The 21,746-nt window shown below is 38.3% G+C and overlaps 1 protein-coding gene across 1 annotated transcript in view; it reads left to right on the top strand.

The window, feature by feature from the left end:
- The window catches only part of BAIAP2L1 (BAR/IMD domain containing adaptor protein 2 like 1), an 815,478-nt gene that overhangs the window by 551,513 nt on the left and 242,219 nt on the right, over positions 1 to 21,746 (top strand). Inside the window, exon 10 of the mRNA XM_044089700.1 lies at positions 14,713 to 14,920. Coding sequence (XP_043945635.1) covers positions 14,713 to 14,920 — 208 coding nt within the window. The remainder of the gene's footprint in view (positions 1 to 14,712; positions 14,921 to 21,746) is intronic.

Raw genomic sequence — 21,746 nt, forward strand, 5'->3', positions numbered from 1 at the left:
TTATGGCTTTAAAGCCATGTCAAGGCTTGGCTTTTCCTTCCTCTGTTCCTTAGCCCTACTCCTCCTAAACATCATAGGAAGTGTGATTCCCCTGAATTGTTAGATTCAGACTCTGGGGAAGAGTCCTGTGCTTACTCTTCCCAACTCCATTCTCCTGGGGCCTTAGGGTATGAGGAAGAAGATTCTTTTTCTCTAGATTCCCGTATGAAAGAATTATCCTTTGGGGATACTGTGTTATGTATGATGGAACATTTTAAATGAGATTGCTGATGTCCAAAAAGATAGTGTGAGCTCTTGCAAATTGACCCCCCCCATCATTCTACAGTCCCCCTTGTGTGTTTTTGTGTTAGATGCTTTGGTGAACACTTTCTCTGTGGCTTCTCAAACCGCTGATGCCCAGCCTCCTACTCCAAAGAAGCCTGATATGTTTTATAAAGTTCCTAAAGACCAGCAATTTTTGTATGAAAGCCCTTCTTCTAACCGGCTGTGATGCCCTTAGTTACTGACACATCATCTGAAGTTTACCCTCTGACATGGACTGTTGTGCTGTGCTCTGATATTGGGGGAAAATGTATGCTTCTCCCACTTTAGCTATCAGGGCAATTAATTAATTAGATATGTGCTGCCTATTCTGTCTCAAGTTGGAGGAATTCTGACTGATTTGCCCAATTCTGAGGCAAAGTCTTCTGCCATTTCCTTGTTGGGCACTGCTTCTCAGGTGTATTATGATGCTGCTGATGCCTCCTGTAGAGTAGCCACTTCAGGGTCTATGAGGAGAAGGTACTCTTTGTTATGCTAACAGGATCTCCTTGATGATATTGGGTCAAAGCTCCTCTATTCTCCTTTAGATAACCAAAATCTCTTTGAGTTAGCCGTGACTGAGTTGTTAAAGACCCTGCAAGACAAAAGGAAAGTTATGCAGGATCTGAACAAATCTTTTGGTTTCCTGTCCCTAGGTTCCAGAGAAATCACCTCTCCATGTCTTCCTTTGCCCAAAGGCAGCGAAGACAGCCTTCTATGTGTAAAAGGCCCTAAAAGAAGGTATTTTCAAATAAATCTTCTCAGGGTTCCAAAACTCAAAATCCTCCTTTCTCTGGCAAATCTGCTTCCAACTGGCATTTAGCCAGTTTTGTGTCTCAGCCAGGTTCATCTTTCCCTCTGATTAACTGTGTCCTTTCCTGTTTGGCAAGGGATAACCACAGAATCCTGGGTACTTTGCGTTACTTAGAAGATTATTTTATGGTTTGGAAGTCCCTGGGTCTTCTCCATCCTCCTCTTTGCCAGTTCATAGGATCATAGGAGATTACTAGGCTAATGGCCCTGGGGCCCTTACAAGTCTAGCCAAGAGATTATTATCAAAAATAAACCTCAATCAGCACTTGTCACTCCTGTCAGTGAGGGACACAGGTGAAACCCCTGGGACAAATTTGTGGTTTCCCATCCACTCATCAAGGTTGCTCTTGAAGAGGGTCAGCAAGGTGCTCTATTTGACGTGTATGGGAAGTCTATTCCAGAGATGAGGCAGCCTCTGGGAGACCAACCTATTTCTCCAGCAGGTTTTGTTAATGTCACATATTAGATTCAGATCTTTTGAGCGGGTAGTGCGTGAGGAGTTACAGATATGAAGCATCTGTAGTAAGGCAGGGTCCGAGATTGACTTGTAGGCAAGACACAGATATCACCCCTGAGCAATGTGCATGATATCAAGTAGAGTGATAGTGATTTGAGCCTGTCTGCATAGGACAGGTGTTGAAGGCCATGGATTCTCTCTGTGAGGTATTTCAAAAGCCTTTCTACTTGCTGCAGATGTTTGGAGAGGTACATCCCAAATGGGGTGTTCTACTCAATTATTGGTCTAATGAGGGAGAAGTATAGAGAGGTAATGACCTCCTTTTTTCTGGATGCAATCCCTTTACTTATGAGATGAACCAAGTAAAAGGTCTTACTGACCTCCTTTTTCCTCTAATTTTGCAAGATATTTTAATGAAGGGAACCATTCGGCCCACCCCACCCCCCCATTGAACAGGTTTTTTATTCCAGGATATTTCTGGCTCCCAGGAAGGAGTCTCTGGGCCTATTCTGGAGCTTTCTTTCCTCAGCACTTTTCAGAAGGTTCCCTCCTTCAGGATGCTGTCTCTTCAGTCTCCCTCTTCTGCATGCTGCTTCCTCATGCTTTCCTGGTGTGACGGAGTTATTTTTATTTTTTATTTTATTTATCTTTTTGATGACCATGTTAGTCCTTATTTTATTTATCTTTTTGTTGACCGAGTTAAGCCTTTTTTCAGGGGAGACCCAAGGTGGTATTTATACTACTAGGACAAATTTGGCCAGGGCATCAGAGAAATTCCCCTACTCATCATTGTTGCAAGTGGGACCAGTTTTACAGGAGCACTTCCTATTTGTGTTCCAGGTGCAGAGGTAGCCCAGAGAAACAGAGAGGCAGATGGAGAGAGAAGGAGATGATAGGTGAAAAAAATGGAGAAGTAAGCAAATATTGAGACCACAGAATGTGTACAGGATTCTGAAGAGATCTTTCAAAGAAATCTGTGTGATGAAGATGAGTCAGCAAATGATGTCTGTATAATTGCAATCTTTTAATCCTGAGGGTTGTAGGATGATGCACTTAAAGAAATTGTGATGCAGAGTGAGCCAGAAAATAAAGGAGATGTTTCTTGGGGAGACATTATGGAGAAAATATGAAAGGATGATGCAGAGGCAATCCTGAAGAATAGTGCACAGATGGAAAAGAAAACGTGCAGAGAAAGTAAAAAAATCCAGAAGGGGAGTAGCAAAAAATAATGCAGACAAAAATGAAAAACAGAAGTATGTGGTAAGGATTCAAAGTAAAGAAGACAAAGAAATGGACAAGTATGAAGTGTGAGATAATATAATAGTTCCTTCGTGTATAAAAGCATATGAGGTAAGAACATTTATTCTTATTAACAAAGAGACATTTTGTGACATTATAATTGGGATTGTTTTCCTATGGAAATTTTTCTTGGAGAATGTGAAAAAAAGAAAAACTGTAACCCATGGAATCTTTATATGATAAAAGCATTTAACAGGGAAATAACCTTCTTCTATGTCATTGAAAGGAAGTTTGACAACTTTATGTAATGAAGTACTGGAGATTGCAAAAGTTTACAACAAAGGTGGTTTATGAACTGGTGGCTGAGATTGCAATATTGTGTTAAAAATAGAAAGAGAAAACAAATATACATATACCAAACATGATAAATGTGGAGGAGAATAAGGTTGTTGTAAAATAATGGGGACAACCCAAAACATGTTTGTGTGTGTGTGTAACTGTGATAAAAGAAGATGTTATATATTTGGGGAAATGGGACATGCAAAAAAGTGCATTGAAATGCTGTAACAAAATTGGACAGTTATGGATGGATTACATAAATGAAAATGAGTAAGGAAAAAGAAAGAAGAAATTTTAGAAGTACTATAAATAGAAGAAAAAATATCTGAGAAAAAAAGAAGACATAGAAGAAGGTTCTGAAATAAGTGATGCGGAAGACATAAATTGGGAGTTAGTAAAAGAAAAAAAGAATTCTGTTGGTAAAAGGGTAAAGGGCAGAAGAAGAAAATTTAAAGGGATAAGTAGAAATGACAAAAAAAGAGATGGATGAAAAGAAGATGTAAGGTAATTATTGTGGGTTAGTGTAATGGTAATTTGTTTGAATCACAAAGCTAAGGTACGGTGTTTGATTTTTCACTTTTGGGAAGGAAATTAGCTAGACTTTGAATGGCATATTAAGAAGCCTAGTAATTAGCTATGAACTTACGAAACTGTAAATCTAAGGAAAATGGAAAAATGAACATTTTAGAGTGCTTTCTGTAAATATAAGAGGAATAAGGATTTTGGAGTAGTGTAGTACATGTGATATAGATGTAATTATATTAGATGACAGAAGAATTTTAACAAACTGAGAAAGATTACAAACTGAGAAGCTATGGGGAGGAAAGCTAATCCAGAATTTAGGAAATGAGAAATGTTCTGGAATAACCATGTTCTGTAGAAATACAGTAAAGATATTACATGTAACTATAGCAAACATGGGGGGATTAACCACTGTAGATTTAAAATGGAAAGAACAATCTGTGTGTATATATATTGGTTAATTATTCAATATAGATGTATCTGAAGTGGTCTGATTTGTATTCAGATGAAAACGTTGTGTTTCTACTTTGTCAGCATTAATACTATTAAAGTAAGAAGTTTGTTTTTAACATCCACAAGCTGTTTGGTTTTCCTTCCTTTCTTGTATAACTGAAATATATTATTTTATAGTATCAGAAGATTTAGTTCTAGGAAAAGGGAAGGTAGTTGAAACAGGATTTTCTGAACATCTTGCAATATGGCTAGAAGTAAAGGAGAACAAGGAACATATAAAAAATTGGCAAAGGAGTAAAAAGGATAAATGAGAAAGCATGGAATGAAGAAGGGAAGACATTAGTAATACAGTTATGGAAGGATCATATTACTATGAAAACATTTTATTAAAATTGTTCTGAATGGTGGATGATATTTAAGGAAAGGTATAAAAAATGTTTTTTACATTGGCACTATGATATGAGAAAAGTAGAGAAAGAAAAATATAAAAGCATATACTGATGCATTGGAAGATTTATAATATAATGATAGAAAGTACTTTGACAAAGAAAAATAATCGTATGAATGAAATCAAGAAAATATACAAGAATTGTTATATAAACAGTGATATTTTTTACAAGGAAAAAGAGAAGAGTTATCAAGTTACTTAAGCGGATTAGTAAAGGACGATGGTAGTGTAATAAGAGAAGTAAAAAAATGTAAAAGGAGAAATAAAACTCAGGAAACGATTATGAATAGCGTAGTACAACGTGTGCAAAAACGTTTAAAGAAAATAGAAGCTAGTGAAAAACATATGAAGTAAAAAGTTAATAGAAAAAGAAAATAGAGTTGGAAAAGGAGATTTCTTCGAATGAACTAAATAAAGTTTTATGACAAGTAAATAAGATTTGGCTACAAGCCCCAGATGGAATAGGGTATGAAATGTATAAAAATTTAAGAAATTAGCAAAAATATTTTTTAAAGATTTTGAATTAGTGGTTAAATGAAGGTTTTATGTATAAAGAATTATGTAGTGGAATACTTAAAATCATATGGAAGAAGGAAGATAGAAGACAATTAAAAAATAAATTTCAATAGTATTGATTAATAATGATTATATGATCTCTATAAAAATAATACAAAAGAGATTTGAAACTAAAATGAAGAATATTATAGAAAGCAGTGTGTTTAATATAAAGGGGAGGGTGGTCAAGAATTATTTATGATAGAGAATTTGTGGATGATGTTCTGAGTAGAAAAGAAGTAAAAATCATGATAGCAGGCTTTAATAAGGAATTTGATACAATTGAAAATTAATCTTAAGGGAAAGTTAAGAAATTATGTAAGTCAGCATATAGTAATAATAAAGTAAAAATACTTGTAATTGTCTGGTTAAGCTAATAAGTACATATAAAGAGTGGTGTAAGACAGGGATAGCCAATGAGTTGTATACTTTTTGCATTAGTTATGAATGTGATACTATGTGAAATAAATCACAAAATGAAGCAGGTGAGATATATAACACCTGAAGGGTTAAGAATTCCAGTATTGTTAACATATGCAGATGATATTATAATAATTTCAAAAAATTAATACAAAAAGTAGTAATTTGCACAAGTGAGTGTATAGAAGTGAAATAGATGGCTTTAAATAAAGAGAAAAGTAGTGGTTTAGGTGATGCAGTAATGATAGGGGATATATATTTTACAGTTAATTAAATGTCTGTGTTAGGTATAAAATCTGGTAATACAGATGTAAGTAGAATTAATTGGGAAAAGCAACAGAAGAAATAAAGCAAACCTGTCTTTTCTAGAGAAAATATAAATTATCATTCAAAAAAGGCTTATTTTATAAACAGTACTGATGGGGGAAAATGGCATACCTAGCAAGTGTATTTATGTTGCCAACAGTGTTTGAAAAGGAATTATTGCAGATAATGTTTTCATATATATGGGGTTCTCGATTAAACATAGTAAAAGAGTAGTTTTGTATGTAAATAAAGAAAAGGCATATTTGGAGTTAATTAACCCAGTGGTATATGCTGCAAAGTGGATAAATGAAAAAGATGAGAGTAGTAGTAAAATTGTGTAAATATAAGTATGATCAATTTTTGTGCTATGGCAAAAAAGATAGTGTATACATGAAGAAATAAAATGTTACCAAAGAAAATATTTTTGTGTAAAATAAAAATTGATGACATAGAAAAAGACAGAAAAGCATGGTATAAGAATGTAATGATGAAACATTACCATGTAAAACCATGGGAAAATCTAACAGATAAAAACTATAAAAATAAGAAGCTTATGGTGTAAACAGAAAGTAGAATGTCAAGATTTTCTGTGGACACTGGTAGTAGATAAATTGCTAGTAAAACAAAATATGCCTAATATAATGGACTCATTGAATGCCTTTAGTGTCTGTCTGAAAAGTACAGTTGTACAGGATCTTACCATAATAGGCGATGCCCTACTTCTTACTTGTGTCCTGCATAGCTCTACAGCAGCAGAGAGAGAAAAGGGAGACTTTGACTGGATTAAGTACCTCTGTTTTGCTTTTTATTGCTTATTTTCGCTAGCCGCACTGTTTCCACACCCTAAGTAAAAGATGGTCACCTTCTGTGCACCCTTCTGGTATTAGATTGCAATGGAAGTTAAAGGTCAAATGACCACAGTGAGATAGTTCAAGTAACTGCTGTCATGCATAATTAACAACATACATATATATATATATATATATATATATATATATATATATATATATATATAGAATGCCTCATCACACCCACCCCCAAAAGACAGCCAATTTGTTTATACTCCTGTGATGTTAGACTGGGACAAAAGTGAATAAACTCATTGCTACAGTAACATATTTCAGTTTGATGCTGTTAGACATGTATAAAAGACATTCCTCCTTACCCCTACCCTCAAAAAAAATAGCCACCCATATACATGTCAGTTTGTGAGAAAAGTGGAGACACATAATGATCACAGTAATGTATTTTAAGTTGTTCTAAACTGTACATTGACACTTGACAAGCTATAGTCACCTTCTACAAACTTGTATGCGTGTCAGGAAAATATTCTTTGTAGCCCTCACATAAGCTAATGCAACCTATTGTGCACACCCCTGACCAGGTCTGGTTTTAGTTGAGATGAAACGTAGGGCAGAGGAGGATGATGATGGAGTACACTACCAGGTTTGTATCAGAAATCCCATTATACAGCTGGGGTGTGTGGGGCTGCTAGGACCCCAGAAGCTCTGAGCATCTAGATGCTCTGCAGTGCATTTCTTGCCTTATTTTTTGAAAAGTAATTAATTAACTGTTTTTTCTGCTGCTATCCATAATAGTGTGCCCTCCCAGTATTGTGCGTGCATTTATAGTTAAAATTAATGATGATATTTTTCACACATGCAAACACTGACATTGTCCCTGACAAGCCAGGCCTGTCTGACGACACACACACTGCATGCTTACAAGCAAGCAGATTGGAGGAACACCATCAATGTGGTGTCAGTTGAAACCACAGCACCTGGATAAAATGCACACAAGACAAGAAGGGCATGTGGACTCCACACAGAAGGAACCATAGCCAAGAACTCTGTATAAGAGCCAAGTGCTGTGAGATGACAGTGGTAGTTGCTGAGCTATAGTGCCTCTGATCAGTAGATTTCATATGCATCTTGGCCAGACCATTGTAATGTAATAACCACTTGTGTGCAGTGCTGAAATATGACTGTGTTGGAAACTGAAAAAAATTATGACCAGTCCTTGTGAAGAAGTGGCTTGATGAACTGCCATACATGTGATGTGTTAGCCATATTTGCAAACATAAATACACTGTAACTCACACTCACACGTACACATACAAGCCATAGCACTGGTCATTTTACACTGGTTTCAGAGAACACATTGTGTGACACTGACAGTTGGTCACCTGCCTCACAAGTACTTCAGCATTATTCCTGAAATGTAATCCATCTGCTTCCCTATGAATCAGTTGGATCAGAAAGCTCACAAAATGTATGTCTAGAGAATGTACTTGACTTATCACACCTGTTCCATCATCCAAGAACACTTCTGGTATAGCACTAACATACTGCATAATGTCCATATGTGTAAATGCCAAAGTAATCAACACCATCATAGACACAGTTGCCAAGTGTGTGTGTGTGTGTATGTCAGCACCGTCATAGACACAGTTGCCAATTGTGTGTGTGTATGTGTATTTATAAAACAGGAAACATTTCCAAGAGGCAGCCATTCTGCATTGTATGCAAAGGCATTTTATTTTGTGTGTCACATTATCATTGATAGTGTTTGACAAACAGAATGAAAATGTATTTGCATCCTTCCCAGGTAGGGAATCATGGCATGAAGAACTGGTTAGCATAAGCATATTTCTACTCGCCTTCTCTTCTTTCCTTAGTTTCCTGTCTATTCCATTTCTTCCCCATTTATATGCTAACTAGAGTTGCCATTGTGCTGTGCACACCCATAATAGTCTTTCTGTTGTTTGCTGTTCTCATTTCTACAGTCCTTTTTGCACTGCTAGCTGTAGTTACGTCACTGCATTGTGCAAAGGGTGTACATTAAATCAGCCATGCTATCTTGCCTTAGCTGTCATGTCCATAATGTGAGCCAAGCATGCTGCTACAGTGCTGCTTTGCTCATATAGCAGCATAGCACTGCTCATCCCCTTACTGCTGCAGCTGTTTTGTTATGTGGGCCTTTGCTCAAAATGAAGGCACTGTTCCTGCCGTATGTCCCTGACTAACACTGAAGTGCTTTGTGCAATGACCTCCATGTGTGTTAGCACTACACAGGCTTCAGCACTTGTCTGAGGATCCCAGTTTATGTTGTGTACCAAGTGTCTGACAGTTGTTTGAATAGCAGTCGTTATCAGTGGATATGTTTTAATATGGTCTCCAACTTAAAGTGCATCAGCACGTTAGTATTATGTTTAACTCTTTAATAAAACAATATTAAGATAACCATTCGGTACTTACATGAGGGAGAGGTCTTTTATAAAGATGAGCCTGTATTCATAAATATAAACCACAGCAGATAAATATCTCAGGGTAAACAAATCAATTTAGACAAGTAGTGTAGTGAGAAATGTGAATGAGCCTATAGAAAGACTGAATTAACATATCTGTTAATGTAACTGTTTTATTTTTATTTTTATTTTATTTTTATTTTACATTTGTTGACCGGGCTAGTCCAACTGGATACATGTCCATTTTCAGTGGAGGCCCGGGGAGAAAAGCTCCATATGACAAAAAACAACACACAGGAGATAAGAATACAAGGTAATACTTTCAAGGTCACATGAACAATAAAACAGGTTAAACAGATAGTTTAAGTAGTTGAAACATTCTTGGGTAGTTGGAGTACTCTAACTACAAATGAAGTCCCGTTGAATTATGAATTGGATGGGTAGTAGCTGGCTGTTTGCTGCTAATCAGGATTAGAACATGGGCATAACCAGTTAGATTTTAGTAGGTCTTTGAGTTGTTTTTTGAATTGGTTGAGTGAAGTTTCGTGTCTTAGGTTGTTTGGGAGGGCATTCCAGGATTTTCCAATGGAGTTCGTGATAGAGTGCTTCACCTCCTGAATTATTAGCTTTAATGGTTTGGATTTGAAGGTATTTGGAGGATCTAAGGGATTTAAGGTTAGAGTATGGAATGAATATTTTGGTCATTGCGGGGTTTTGTCAGGATGGTGTATAGTTTTGAATGCCTCAGTAAGTTGATTAAGTTTAAGAGTGTTAGGTAGTTCTAACCAGTGAAGTTTTCTAAGATTGTTACAGTGGTGTGTACGATAGGGCATTCCTGTTATAAATCTAGCTATGTGGTTATAGGTTGTAGATAGTTTGTTTAGTTCTGTTTTATTAAGGAAGGAGAAAATCGGTGAGGCATAGAGGAGTGTAGAAAGGAGGCGAGTCCTAGCAATGGTTAATTTAGTATGTGGGGTTAGGAAGTTCTTAATTCTATACATGGACCCAAGTTTCTTGTTTACCGACTTAATGGTCAGATTAATGTGAGTGTCAAATTTAAGCTTGTGGTCTAAGGTCACACCAAGCAGTTTGGTGTGAGAGACAGGGTCAATTTTGGTCCCATTATTGGATATTATGTGAAAGTTGGGGTGATTGGAGGAAGGAGAATGATTTCCTTGAGGGGTGGGAGTAGTGGGGAAAAACAGGAGTAGTTTGGTTTTGTATGGGTTAAGCAAGAGTTTTAGTTCCAAGAACCATTTTTCAACTAGGGAAAAACAGTTTTGGGTGGCGATTTGGAGTTTATCGAGGGAGTTGTCGGAGCAGATCAGTGTGGAGTCGTCTGCATATTGTATGCAGGAGGCTCTGGGAATAATGGTGTGCAGATCGTTAATAAATAAAGAGAATAGTAGAGGACCAAGGATAGATCCTTGGGGAAAGCCGATATTTGTGGGGAGTAGGTCAGATAAGCTATTTTCCCATAGCACAGCCTGATTTCGATGAGAAAGGTAGTCATTAAACCAATCTATGGTATTCTTGCTAAGGTAGTATGCCTCCAGTGTGCGGATCAGCTGTTGGTGATTCACCATGTCGAAGGCTTTGGAAAGATCAAGAAAGAGCGCCGAGGTTATTAATCTATTGTTACGATTGTGGTTTACGGAGTCAATAAAGGAAAGGAGGGCAGTAGTTGTGCTGTGATGGGGGCGAAAGCCGTGTTGGGTGTGAGACAGGAGATTGTTTTGAATAAGATGGGTAATGAGCTGTTTGTGAATGCAGTGTTCCATGATTTTGCTAGTGGAGATAGTATAGCTATGGGTCTGTAGTTTGATGTGTCTGTGGAAGATCCACCTTTATGGAGAGGGATGATGTGGGAGATTTTCCAGATAGAGGGAATAGAAACTTCTGATATGGTCCGGTTGACCAAGATAGAAACAGGGTAGGCTATGGCCTCAGATGCAATTTGTAGGTAGGAGGCTGGGAGTAAGTCAGCCGCTAAGGTGGTTGGTTTGAGTTTATTTAGGAGGGTTCTAATATAGGAGGTAGGTACGGGTTGCAGGTTGAAGGCAGGTTGAGTTTGGACTTTGGTTGAGGGTGTATCCAAGGGGGAAGTGGAGAGTTGGTTGGCCAGGGACTGAATGGTTTCTGTGAAAAATGAATTAAAGGTGTTGGCTATTTCTCTAGAATCTTTACCAATTAATTTTTCAGGGGTAGGGGTGGTGGGTTTGCCTGGATGAAGGAGGTGATTAAAACCGGCCCAGAATTTCTTGGGATTATTCTGGTGTATATTTTGGAGGTGGCAGTAATAGTTTTTTTTGTCAGACAATACTGCTGATTTGGTTGAATTTCTAAGTTGGAGAAACTTGATGCGATCTAGTGGGGTTTTAGAGGCTCTCCATTTATGCCAGGCTTTGTCTCGATGTTTAATTTTGGCTTTAGTGTCCTTTGTTAGCCAAGGTGCAATGCGAACCTTAGTTTTAGTGAGACGCTTAGGAGCGTGCGAGTCAAGTATTCTTAGGAAAGTGTTATTAAAATATAACACACTATCATCTAAGGGTAATGTTTTTAGGATGGACCAATTACATGCCTTAAGATCTGCAATGAATTGGTCCTGGACAAAATTCTTACTGTTCCTGACTAGTCTGGGTTGTGATTGATTTGAAGTAGGACACTTGTGCTTAATAATAAAAGTAATCAGGTGGTCACTAAGGTCGTTGGGAAGGGTCCCTGTAGTATAATTCATTGGGGCCTTGTTTGTAAGTATCCAGTCAAGGATGCTCTCTTTTTGTTGGGCACTGCCCAGTCTAGTGGGAGTTAGAATATTCTGTGAGAAGCCATGTAAGTTAATGGGGAGAGGATTAGGGAGTTCGGAATAGAGGGCCCAGTTTATATTGACATCCCCTAGGATTATTGTTTCTTGGGGATAGTTGGTGGCAAGCCAACTAAGGATTAGTTCTAGGTTTTCAATATTTTTGCCTGGCGGTAGATAAGTCACTATGAGATTAATACTTTTTTTATTATTAAGGCGAATCTTTAGGGCCATTAGTTCGAGATTGTGGGCTTTTGGGGGTTGGAGTGGGTTCATGGTGATGTTCAGGGAGTTCTTGAACATAACAGCTATTCCCCCACCTTTTCTGGTTATTCGATCACTCCTAAGGATGCTATATCCAGGTGGGATAATTTCTTCATCCTTAGTGCATGGTTTAAGCCATGTTTCTGATAGACACATGATGTCAGGGAAGTGAGTTGCAAGCAAGGCATGTAAGCTGTGAATCTTATTATTAATACTTCTAAGGTTGAGATGGAGGATGAGGAGGGAGCCCACTAGGTTTCTGGTATCTTTCAGTGTTTTGGGGTCTAAGTCAGAGTTGGGACCTGGGTTGGGGTGGATATCACCACATCTTGAGATAGATTTTTTTAAGTAGTCAAGTATTTTTTGGAGTTTGACTAATAATTTTAGGGTATCTTTTGTTGAGGGCACCTTTGGGTGGCTAAGGGTAGGGTGATTTATTTTAGGAATCAGGTTTTGAGCATGGTAGTGAGACGGAGGGACGGGTTTGGAGTGGTTATGATAATGAATGAAGGTGTGATCGTTAGAAAGATGGACACCTGTTAGGGTTAGGGTTTCATATCTGGTTAAGAGATAGGAAACAGTAAGGAGTAATAGCATGGAGGGAAGGGTAGAGAGAATCTTTTTGTTCATGGTTTAGAGAGGTTAGTGAGTGAAGTGAGCTAGGGGGTTTCGTAAGAGAAACCAGGGTGTGGGAAGGGTAGGAAGGGAGGTTATCAGGTGGGTGGAGATTAGTTAGACAGAATAGACTAACAAAGAAAGTGAGGGAGGTGAGTGGGTGGGGGTAGCCTAATCAGTGTAGACAAGCTAGAAAAGAGGAGGAGATGAGTCAGAGCACGGGAGGTAGTGATTGGTTGGTGGAAAAGGGGAAGGGCTTAGTGATCTAATAAATGTAGAGGTAGTGGGGGCGGGTGGGAATAGGGGGCAGGGTGGGGCGCGGAGCGAGCCCGAGCGGAGCGGGGCCTACACCACAAGGGTACTCCTGAGTCCTAAAAGGTAACTGATATTGGTATGTTTAACTTGTTTAATAACTTTACACTGTTAGTTTCCGTAGACCTTCCTGGGTTTAGTAGTAGGGCTTTTAGGCTGGTGATAATATCCAGTTCCTGCCTAATCCTACGGGAAACTATGAAACAGAATGCTAGTGCTGAAATTAGGTAATATTTCTTTACCCTTAGTCTCTTTTAGGTAATATTTCTGTACCCTTAGTCTCTTTGGAATTAGGTAATATTTCTTTACCCTTAGTCTCTTTGGTAGCTGTTTAGGTCAGGTTCTTTGGGGGTTGGAGAAGGCAGGTGTGTGCATATAATTAAAATTACCTGATTGTTAGAGATGGATACATTCCTTAATGGCACATTTAATTGTAAAGTACTTTAGGAGAGTCAGCTGCATGATTCTAAGTTGCAAAGCAGTGGTAAAAGGGTCCAGGAAGAAGTTAAGGACCAACATGAAGGGAGGTAGATACTATGTAAGCATCAGAGTGTTAGAGTAAAGCCTAGGATATGAGTAGATGGTTAATTTGCAGGCAGTTATTATTACAGAAAGGAAGGATGGTCTGAAAGGTAGTATGTTTGAATCAGTAGCTTGGAAACAACTCATCAGTGTTATTGTCTCTATGCTGATATATCTATAAATATGACAGAAAATAGTCATTGTGTAAAGGGACAGTAGTTTAGTATGGTTTAGTGAAATTAAAGTAAACTAGTCAACTTCAAGCCGTTCCTTTTGAAAGAATCTTGTGGGGTGGTCTTGTCCTGTGGGAGTACTGTAAATGAAAATAAATATTGTTCGTAAGTATTTACTGCTCATGTGATACATAAGACTGTTAAGAGCTTAGGCTCATTTTTTCCCAGTTGCTTCAAAGCTCTGTCTGGTATGGTTAAGTGACTTACTCAGTTATGGTTAAGTGACCTGTTCAGTTACATAATGGACAAATGCAAGCTTAAGGCATCAAATCTTGGACCACAGGAAGCAATTCATTAACAGCTCATAGCCTTTATCCTATCCGCTAACAGTCAGATATGAAAGGTGAATATGCAAGTGTATTTCACCTGAAAAAGTCTCTAGAATATAGCAAAATTGTTTTGGAGATAAAGGGATTTATATACACGGAGTATAAACAGATTCATATACATGGAATAGAAGCAATCAGCAGTCTTGAATCAGTTCTGTACAAAGTGATCATGAGTAAAAGGACTAATCTCTTTTCTTACAAAGACTTTTTTTTCAGTTCATAGGTGAAAGCATCAGTTAAAAGCAATTCATTTATTTTTGAAAACTTAATTTATCTATAAAACTCATATTTGTTGGGTCCTTCTATCTTCTTTAATGTCTTGTACAGTGTTAAACAGAGACATACTTTCTATGTGGTATTTTGACAGAATGTGTGTTAAGTTCAATACTGTGACCCATCTTAGGGTATTTATTGCTAAATATACTTAATTTGTATTTGTTTATTTATTGAAATGTATGTACTGTTTAATTTGGGGCATTAAGTTAGATATAATGTTTTGTCAATTCATAATCAACTTAAATTATTGAATTAACAGATAATCAAAGTTTTGGAAAACTACAGAACTCTGTTTCAGTTGCTACTGGATTAAATATGATGGGCCAGTCCAAGGTGAAGACCATCTTTCCACATACAGCAGGGAACAACAAAACACTGATGAGCTTTGATGAGGGAGATATAATTACACTTCTAATACCAGAAGAAAAAGATGGCTGGTTGTATGGAGAACATGATAACACAAAGGTGTAAGTATAAATTATAAAAAGACTTGCCCAACAAAATTAATGCATCTTTTTTTTTAATTTACGTGTCCATTTGTGCACAGTGGAATTCAAACAAATATTTTTTGAAGCAGCTGACATATATACAGTATTGTACAGTGATTGGTATTTCATTTGTGGAAATGTAAATCCCTCATTCTGCACAGACTCCTTACATAAATTCTGTATGTACTAGTAGGCAGGATGTGACATTTTGTTAATTACCTCTATTTATATTGGCTAATTAGACTGAGATGCTTGGAGCACAAAGGGAGGGCTGTATTGCTGGCCTGGATATTTTACAGGCCCTGAAAAATAAAGGATTTGGTGACCAAAAAAAGCCACTTTCATTTTAACATTTTGCCTGGTTTAATGATTGTTTCATTTAGTGTAGGGTGGGCACAATTGCCTCTATGGTAGACAGAACTATTTTATATTGAAAATAGTAGAAAATAGTAGAAAATATTATAGTGAAACAACTGGGAAACTAACTGTGTTGATCATTTAGAGCCACAGTGGTAGATTATGATAGGATCAGTTTTGATGGTCACCCAGGGCCCACAACAGCCCAGAGCCAGCCAGCCAGCAAAATAGCTTTATTTTTAAAAGTTTTGTCATGTTCAGTACTGTTAACTCATTTTTGTTAGCTTATGTGCCGAACAGTAATCATCATTAAAGAAACATCTGTTTATTTTTAGTATTAAAGCAATAACCGACAACGTGGTGTGGTATATTGAAGATTTACCCATGGTTGGCGTGGTTTAATCACGAGGGTGAAGCCCGAGTTATTAAATAAAGCCAACCGTCGGTAAATTTCAATATACCACAACCATGGAGTTGGTTATTGCTATTATAAAGTGACATTATTTAAGAAAAAAAAATACTTTTCTTAAATAATGTCTTTGTATAACTGTTCTTCCGCTGGTTGTGGTATACTGCTTCCTTGTTTTGATATACTGAGCATGCATATGGGACTTCCATCCCATGCATACCCAGTACATCAATGCTTTGAAACGGTGCATTACTGTTCTTCCGCTGGTTGTGGTATACTGCTTCCTTATTTTGATATACTGAGCATGCATATGGGACTTCCATCCCATGCATACCCAGTACATCAATGCTTTGAAACGGAAGCAACGGAGAAAAGAAAATCTCCATTGCTCTGTTTTTTCTTTTTTTTTTTTTTCTTTTGTTAACAAAAGATGTTTTTGAGCACTTTATACCAAAGGAAAAAAGTCCGGGCGACCGGACCTTTTTCCGTTGGTATATTGTGGGATTTACAACAGGCATGCTGGCCAATCAGCGTGCACATTTTGGAATATTAATGGGGAGGTTATTGTATAATAGTTAATAACCAGCAGGTTATACTAAAGATCCATGGGAAGGCTGTCAAATATTTAATTCTAAAAAGTTAAAGAATTAAGCACTTTTTTGCCAGAAAAAGGACTTCATTCGAGTTAGTAGTAAAATTCAACCAGGCCCTTTTAAAGAGTAAAAGTCACAAGATCAAAATCTTAAAGGCAAAATGCTATTGCTACAAGTTAAATGTTGTAAATATAACTGGTTGGGGGTTGGCATAATAGTTATGACATTTACCTCACAGTCACAAGGTACAGGTTTTGATTCTCATCTTTGAAAGGAAACTAAGCTTGAAATGACCTAGAAAAGCAGCTAGCCTAGTACTTACCTATAAACCTATTTAAAAAATCATGTTTGAAACCATTAAAAAAATACATATTTAAAAGCTAAAAACAACTTGATTTGATAAAGTGTATAAGGATTATTACCAAAACAGAGTAATAAAGCTGTCATTTGGCAGATCTGTTTCAGCACACTGCTAATGGAGACAAAATAATTTAACCTGAATGATTTGGTGACATCTAGGTCTGTTTGCCATGCTAGTTTACATGCTTCAAGATTAAGTTCCCAGGGCCCACCCCTGAGGTCAGTGGGAATTTCTTCCAGGAATCTAAAAATGGAAATAGTGTGGCAGTTGGTAGAATGCTTATATAATGGATTAGTCTCCTTTTTTGTGGAGCTGTCATAAGAATGTTCATATATATTTTTTTATGAAAAATTATTTTAGTCTTTCCTACACAGAAAAAAGGGCATAGGTTAGATCTTGCATGACAGACAGATTCTTTACTACCACAGTTAAAATGTCAGGTAAATTTAATTGTTCTCAGACTTGCCCTTAAGTTAGTGCCATCTCCCTCAGAGATCAGTTTGTGGTGTTGGAAAAATCCGAACTTGTAAGTTCCCATCTTCCTTCTTCAGTTCAGTCATATTTCATCTGTCTTTCTAAATTCTCCTTGATATTCTTTTCCATTTTGTATATAAAAGTGGTTTGGTTGGTTCATCACTTTTTCTACAACCACCCCAGGTAATAAATTCTTCTTCTTCTTTCGGCTTTTTCCCGGTTAGGGGTCGCCACAGTGGATCACCTGTCCGCTCATGATTGGCAGTGGAGTTTTACAGTGTTGCGTTGCCAGCCCGGCACCCAACCTTCCACAGAAGGCACACACACACGCACTCACGCCTAGGGCCAATTTAGAGTATCCAATCCACCTACAGCATGTCTTTGGGATGTGGGAGGAAACTGGAGCACCCGGAGGAAACCTACGCGACCACAGGGAGGACATGCAGACTCCGCACAGAAGGCACCCTAATTGAGGATCGAACCGGAGAACCTCTTGCTGTGAGGTGGCAATGCTAACTGCTGCACCACAGTGGCCGCCCTACACCCTAGGTAATGAATAAATATTTGAAATTGTTCTTTTTCTTAGTCTGAAGGACTAGAATTTGATTTTGATTGTATTTCTCCAGTTCCTACCCCAAAGGAGTGGGAAGACAACTCTAGAAAAGTTCTTTCGATTCTTCTGAAGAGGTATCCTTTTTTGATACTGTTTCAGAATTGAGGAATTATTTTAGTGGCAGAAAAAATACCATAATCCCAGCAAAAATATGATTTATTACAGGTGAATTGTCCTAAAGTTATTCCTCCTGTTTCACATTAGAGGATGCTTTATTTGCTGCCAGTAGTTTCCCGAATAATCAGTTACCTGACCCCAAGAAGTCTAACTTATTGTAAGTATGATAAGTTATATAAAGTTCTTCAGACCCAAAAATTTATTTTTTCAAACCCCAGATCAGACCCTGCCATGACTTCTCAGTCAAAACCATCTTCTGCCACACCCTTTTGACTGCTAACCCTGTTCCTTCTGACAAGGATAAGAAATTCTTTAATAGGTCTGGGAAAAACGTTTATACTTTTTCCAATGTATCTTTCAAAATAGTGAATTGACAAGCTGACATGTCGAAGTTTTTTTCTGGCTTCCTTTTGGTAATATGAGAAAGGTAATTGCTGATCTGCCTTCCTCGGAGACTAAAACATCTCTGAAATCTTTAATATTTTTTATGCCTCATGTAACCAAACAATCTTTAAAATGTTCTTAGGACACTTCTGATACCATGTCTAGAGCAGCTGCTATTGGATCCAGCATGAGATGTGTTCTCTGGCTACATTACCTGAATTTACCAGAGTATGTCAAAGCTGAAATCCTGATTGCTTCCCTGGGTAAAGAGGTGGTAATTAACTCATCCTCTTCCGAGAGCCTTAAAAGATGTTGAAAGAGAAAGTTAATTCAGGGAGTCGCTCAGATTTTTCAACCTTTCATGACAAAATACAATAGAAACTTTCCTTACACTCCAGGCTGATACAGGAAACAATATAAACAATCTCAGCAAGGCATAGGTAAGCAAAAGTTCAGAATGAAATGGCAGGAATGTTGAAAAACGAAGGGAGGATCTTCCCAGAACCAGGGACAGTCTAAAAAAGCAGACAGATTATATGCCCCCTGATATGTTTTCTCCTCCCCTTCCTACTCTGGCATTACAGTAAAGCGATCCCAAAATCTAGGTCTCCACCTCCTCTGTAGCAACAGATAACTTTAGTCACATGAGTTCTGAGAATTTTTTCAAAACGGGTACAAATAACACTGAAACTTTCATCCTCCTTTTCAAAGGATTCCTCTGCACTACTCCAGTCACATCTCCCCATTTTCTTCTATCAAAGATACCAAGTTCTATATCAGGGAGTTATAGAGTCTGTTCCCCAGATCAAATAGCGAACTAGTCAAGAATCTTTCTGGTGCCAAAAAGGAAATTTGAACTGTCCTTACTTTTTCTTATTTAAACCCTCATGTCAAATCCCAAAATTCAAAATGCTTTCTTTATAGTCTGTTACCTTTCATTCCACCTCCCAGCTTTCTAGCAACTCTGGATATAAAAGATGCTTATCGTCACATTCCAGTACTCAAACATTTCAGACACTCTTTCATTTACATTTTTAATTTTTTGCTTTACCCTTTGGTTTGTCAACAGAGTGTTTACAAAATGCCTTACTCATGTAATAGCCCATTGCATTCACATTTATCCTTATTTAGACTTGTCTCTTTTTTGCAAACTCTCTTACAAGTTGTCACAAATCTCTGGATTTGGCAAAGAATCTTTTTCTCAGTCTGGAATTTCAGGTGAACACAGACGAAGCTTCTTAGTCCTCCTCACAGGATAGTGTTTTGGGGATGTCTCCCAGTTACATTCTTCATGATGGCTTTTCATCCTCAGTACAAAGTGGACTTACAAGGAACAATTTCTAATATTCACTGACCAGTCTCGGACATCTGCCAGGGATCCCAGGATTCTGGGTTTCATGATCTCTGTAGTTCTTATGATTCCTTTGGCCAGACTTCACATGAGGAAAATTGAGTGTTTCCTCAAATCAGTTTGGATGCAACAACAGCACCCCCTATCAACTCAGATTCTGATAAGGAGTCGTCACTTTGGTGGGTGGACCAGCTATTTCTCAACCCAGGTCTCCTCTATTTCTTATCCAGCCCCTACTCCGTCTGTAACCACTGATGCATCCAACTCTTCTTGGGGAACCTAATCCAAGGGTGTGAAAGTTCAAGGTTTGTTGAACAGGCAGGTCAGACTGAAACACATAAATGTCATAGAAGTAATGGCTTTAATAAATGCTCTCAAATCTGTATCATCTTTGGATTTCAGACCCTCTGGTAGTAACTATAGACAACACCACAATGGTGTGGTACATAAAAGGGAGGGCAGATTCTACTCCCCGTGTACACTAGCTATGGTAGCTTGGAAACTAACAAATCGATACAGCCTTTTGCTAAAGGCTACTTACATTCAGTCAGAGCAGAATATTATTGCAGATAAATGAGCAGAACCAGGGCATACCCCCCATGAATTGAATTTGAACTAGGAAGCTCTTACAGGAATTCACCCAACTGTGAGGGAACTCCTAAAATAGATATTTTTGCGTCTGTTTACAACAAAGAAATCCTGCTCCAGGACTTTTTGTGCAAAGGTCTGGAAGACAGATGCCTTTTCATTTCCATGGACTAGAATGTTGTATATACCATTCCTCTGATAACAAGGGTTCTTCTAAAGATTCAACTGACTTTACCAGAATAATTGTGGATCTCCATTCTTTTGAAAATGGCCAAGGGCAGTTACCACAAGTTTCTTCACAGTATGGACTTGCTCACACAGGACAGGGGATGTATGATGCACCCCAGCCATCAATTTCTTCCACTCACTGCCTGGATGGTAGAATCTGACTACCTTTTAGCCGCCTGTTTTGTGAGGTTGTGCAGCAGGTATTAAAGGAAACTAAGAAACTTGCTACTAGAAAATCATATTTGGCTGAGTGGAAAAGATTTTGTACTTTGTGTAAACATAAGAGCAGGACTCTTTCAGGGCCTGATCTCTGTGGATGTTTTTCGTGTTTCACTGTTGCAGTCATCACATTTGGGTTATCCCTGCCAGGGTAGCCCTTGGCCGGTCTGAATACCAGAGGCTTAGTATTTCTGCGTCAGTTGCTGTCGCTTCAGGACTGACGTCCTGTCGTCAGTAGTATAAAGTAAGTTAGCGGACGCCATTACATCAGTTTTTCTTGCCAAGGAGGCCAAAGCAGGAGCAGTTCACATGAGTGCCGGTCAGCCACTACCTGAGTTTCGTCTTCCGAATTGAAGTTGAAGTCTTCTAAAAGCTAGGTACCCCATTGGGGATCATTTTTTCTTGCTCTAACCGATGTCAGAAGAAGTTACAATCGTCTTGCCTGTGGAAAGCAAATACCACACCAAGACTTTCATTCCTACTGTGTCACTTGCTTAGAGACCACGACATCCCTCGCTGTCACTTTTGTGCTTTGTTTGATGCCAGAACTATACATCGTTGGGCCCTTATTGTAGCTAGATATTTTCACTTACAGTCCTCAAATTCTGATATGGCTTCAGTAAGCCATCTGACAGCAGATCTTCCGAAAAAAAACATAAGGATAAAAACAGAGACTGACTGCACAGGTCCAAACCTACCGACGACGCTTCCATTAAGCTAGTGGTCATTTCTCCGGTCCTCAATGAGGCACTTTCGCAGCCCCTGATGCCCACTTCTGTGGATTCGCAGGCCTCTACCGAGGCCCTTTCAGAGTCCAGTGTGCAGCAAAACTCTTCTTCAACTAAGGATCCTACGGTTGTCTCACCCTTGGATGGGTCTTGAGCTGCTGAGCAGGCACCAGCTTCCGAGGAAGTACCTCACACTACCGATTCTCATCTCAAACCGACGACTTCTTTCAAGTCTACTGTTCTTTTAAAAACTACCGAGTTTCTAAGGTCCAGGGTATGAACCACACCCAAGAAACCGACGACCCAATCTCAGGCACCTGCTTCCCTGCCTCAGTCTCAAATGCTTAAAATAGCGGAAGACCTTATCATGCTGATCAGGGGAA

Source organism: Protopterus annectens, chromosome 12.part0, assembly GCF_019279795.1.
Source record: "Protopterus annectens isolate FY-2018-M chromosome 12.part0, PAN1.0, whole genome shotgun sequence".
Classification (NCBI taxonomy): Eukaryota; Metazoa; Chordata; order Ceratodontiformes; family Protopteridae; genus Protopterus; species Protopterus annectens.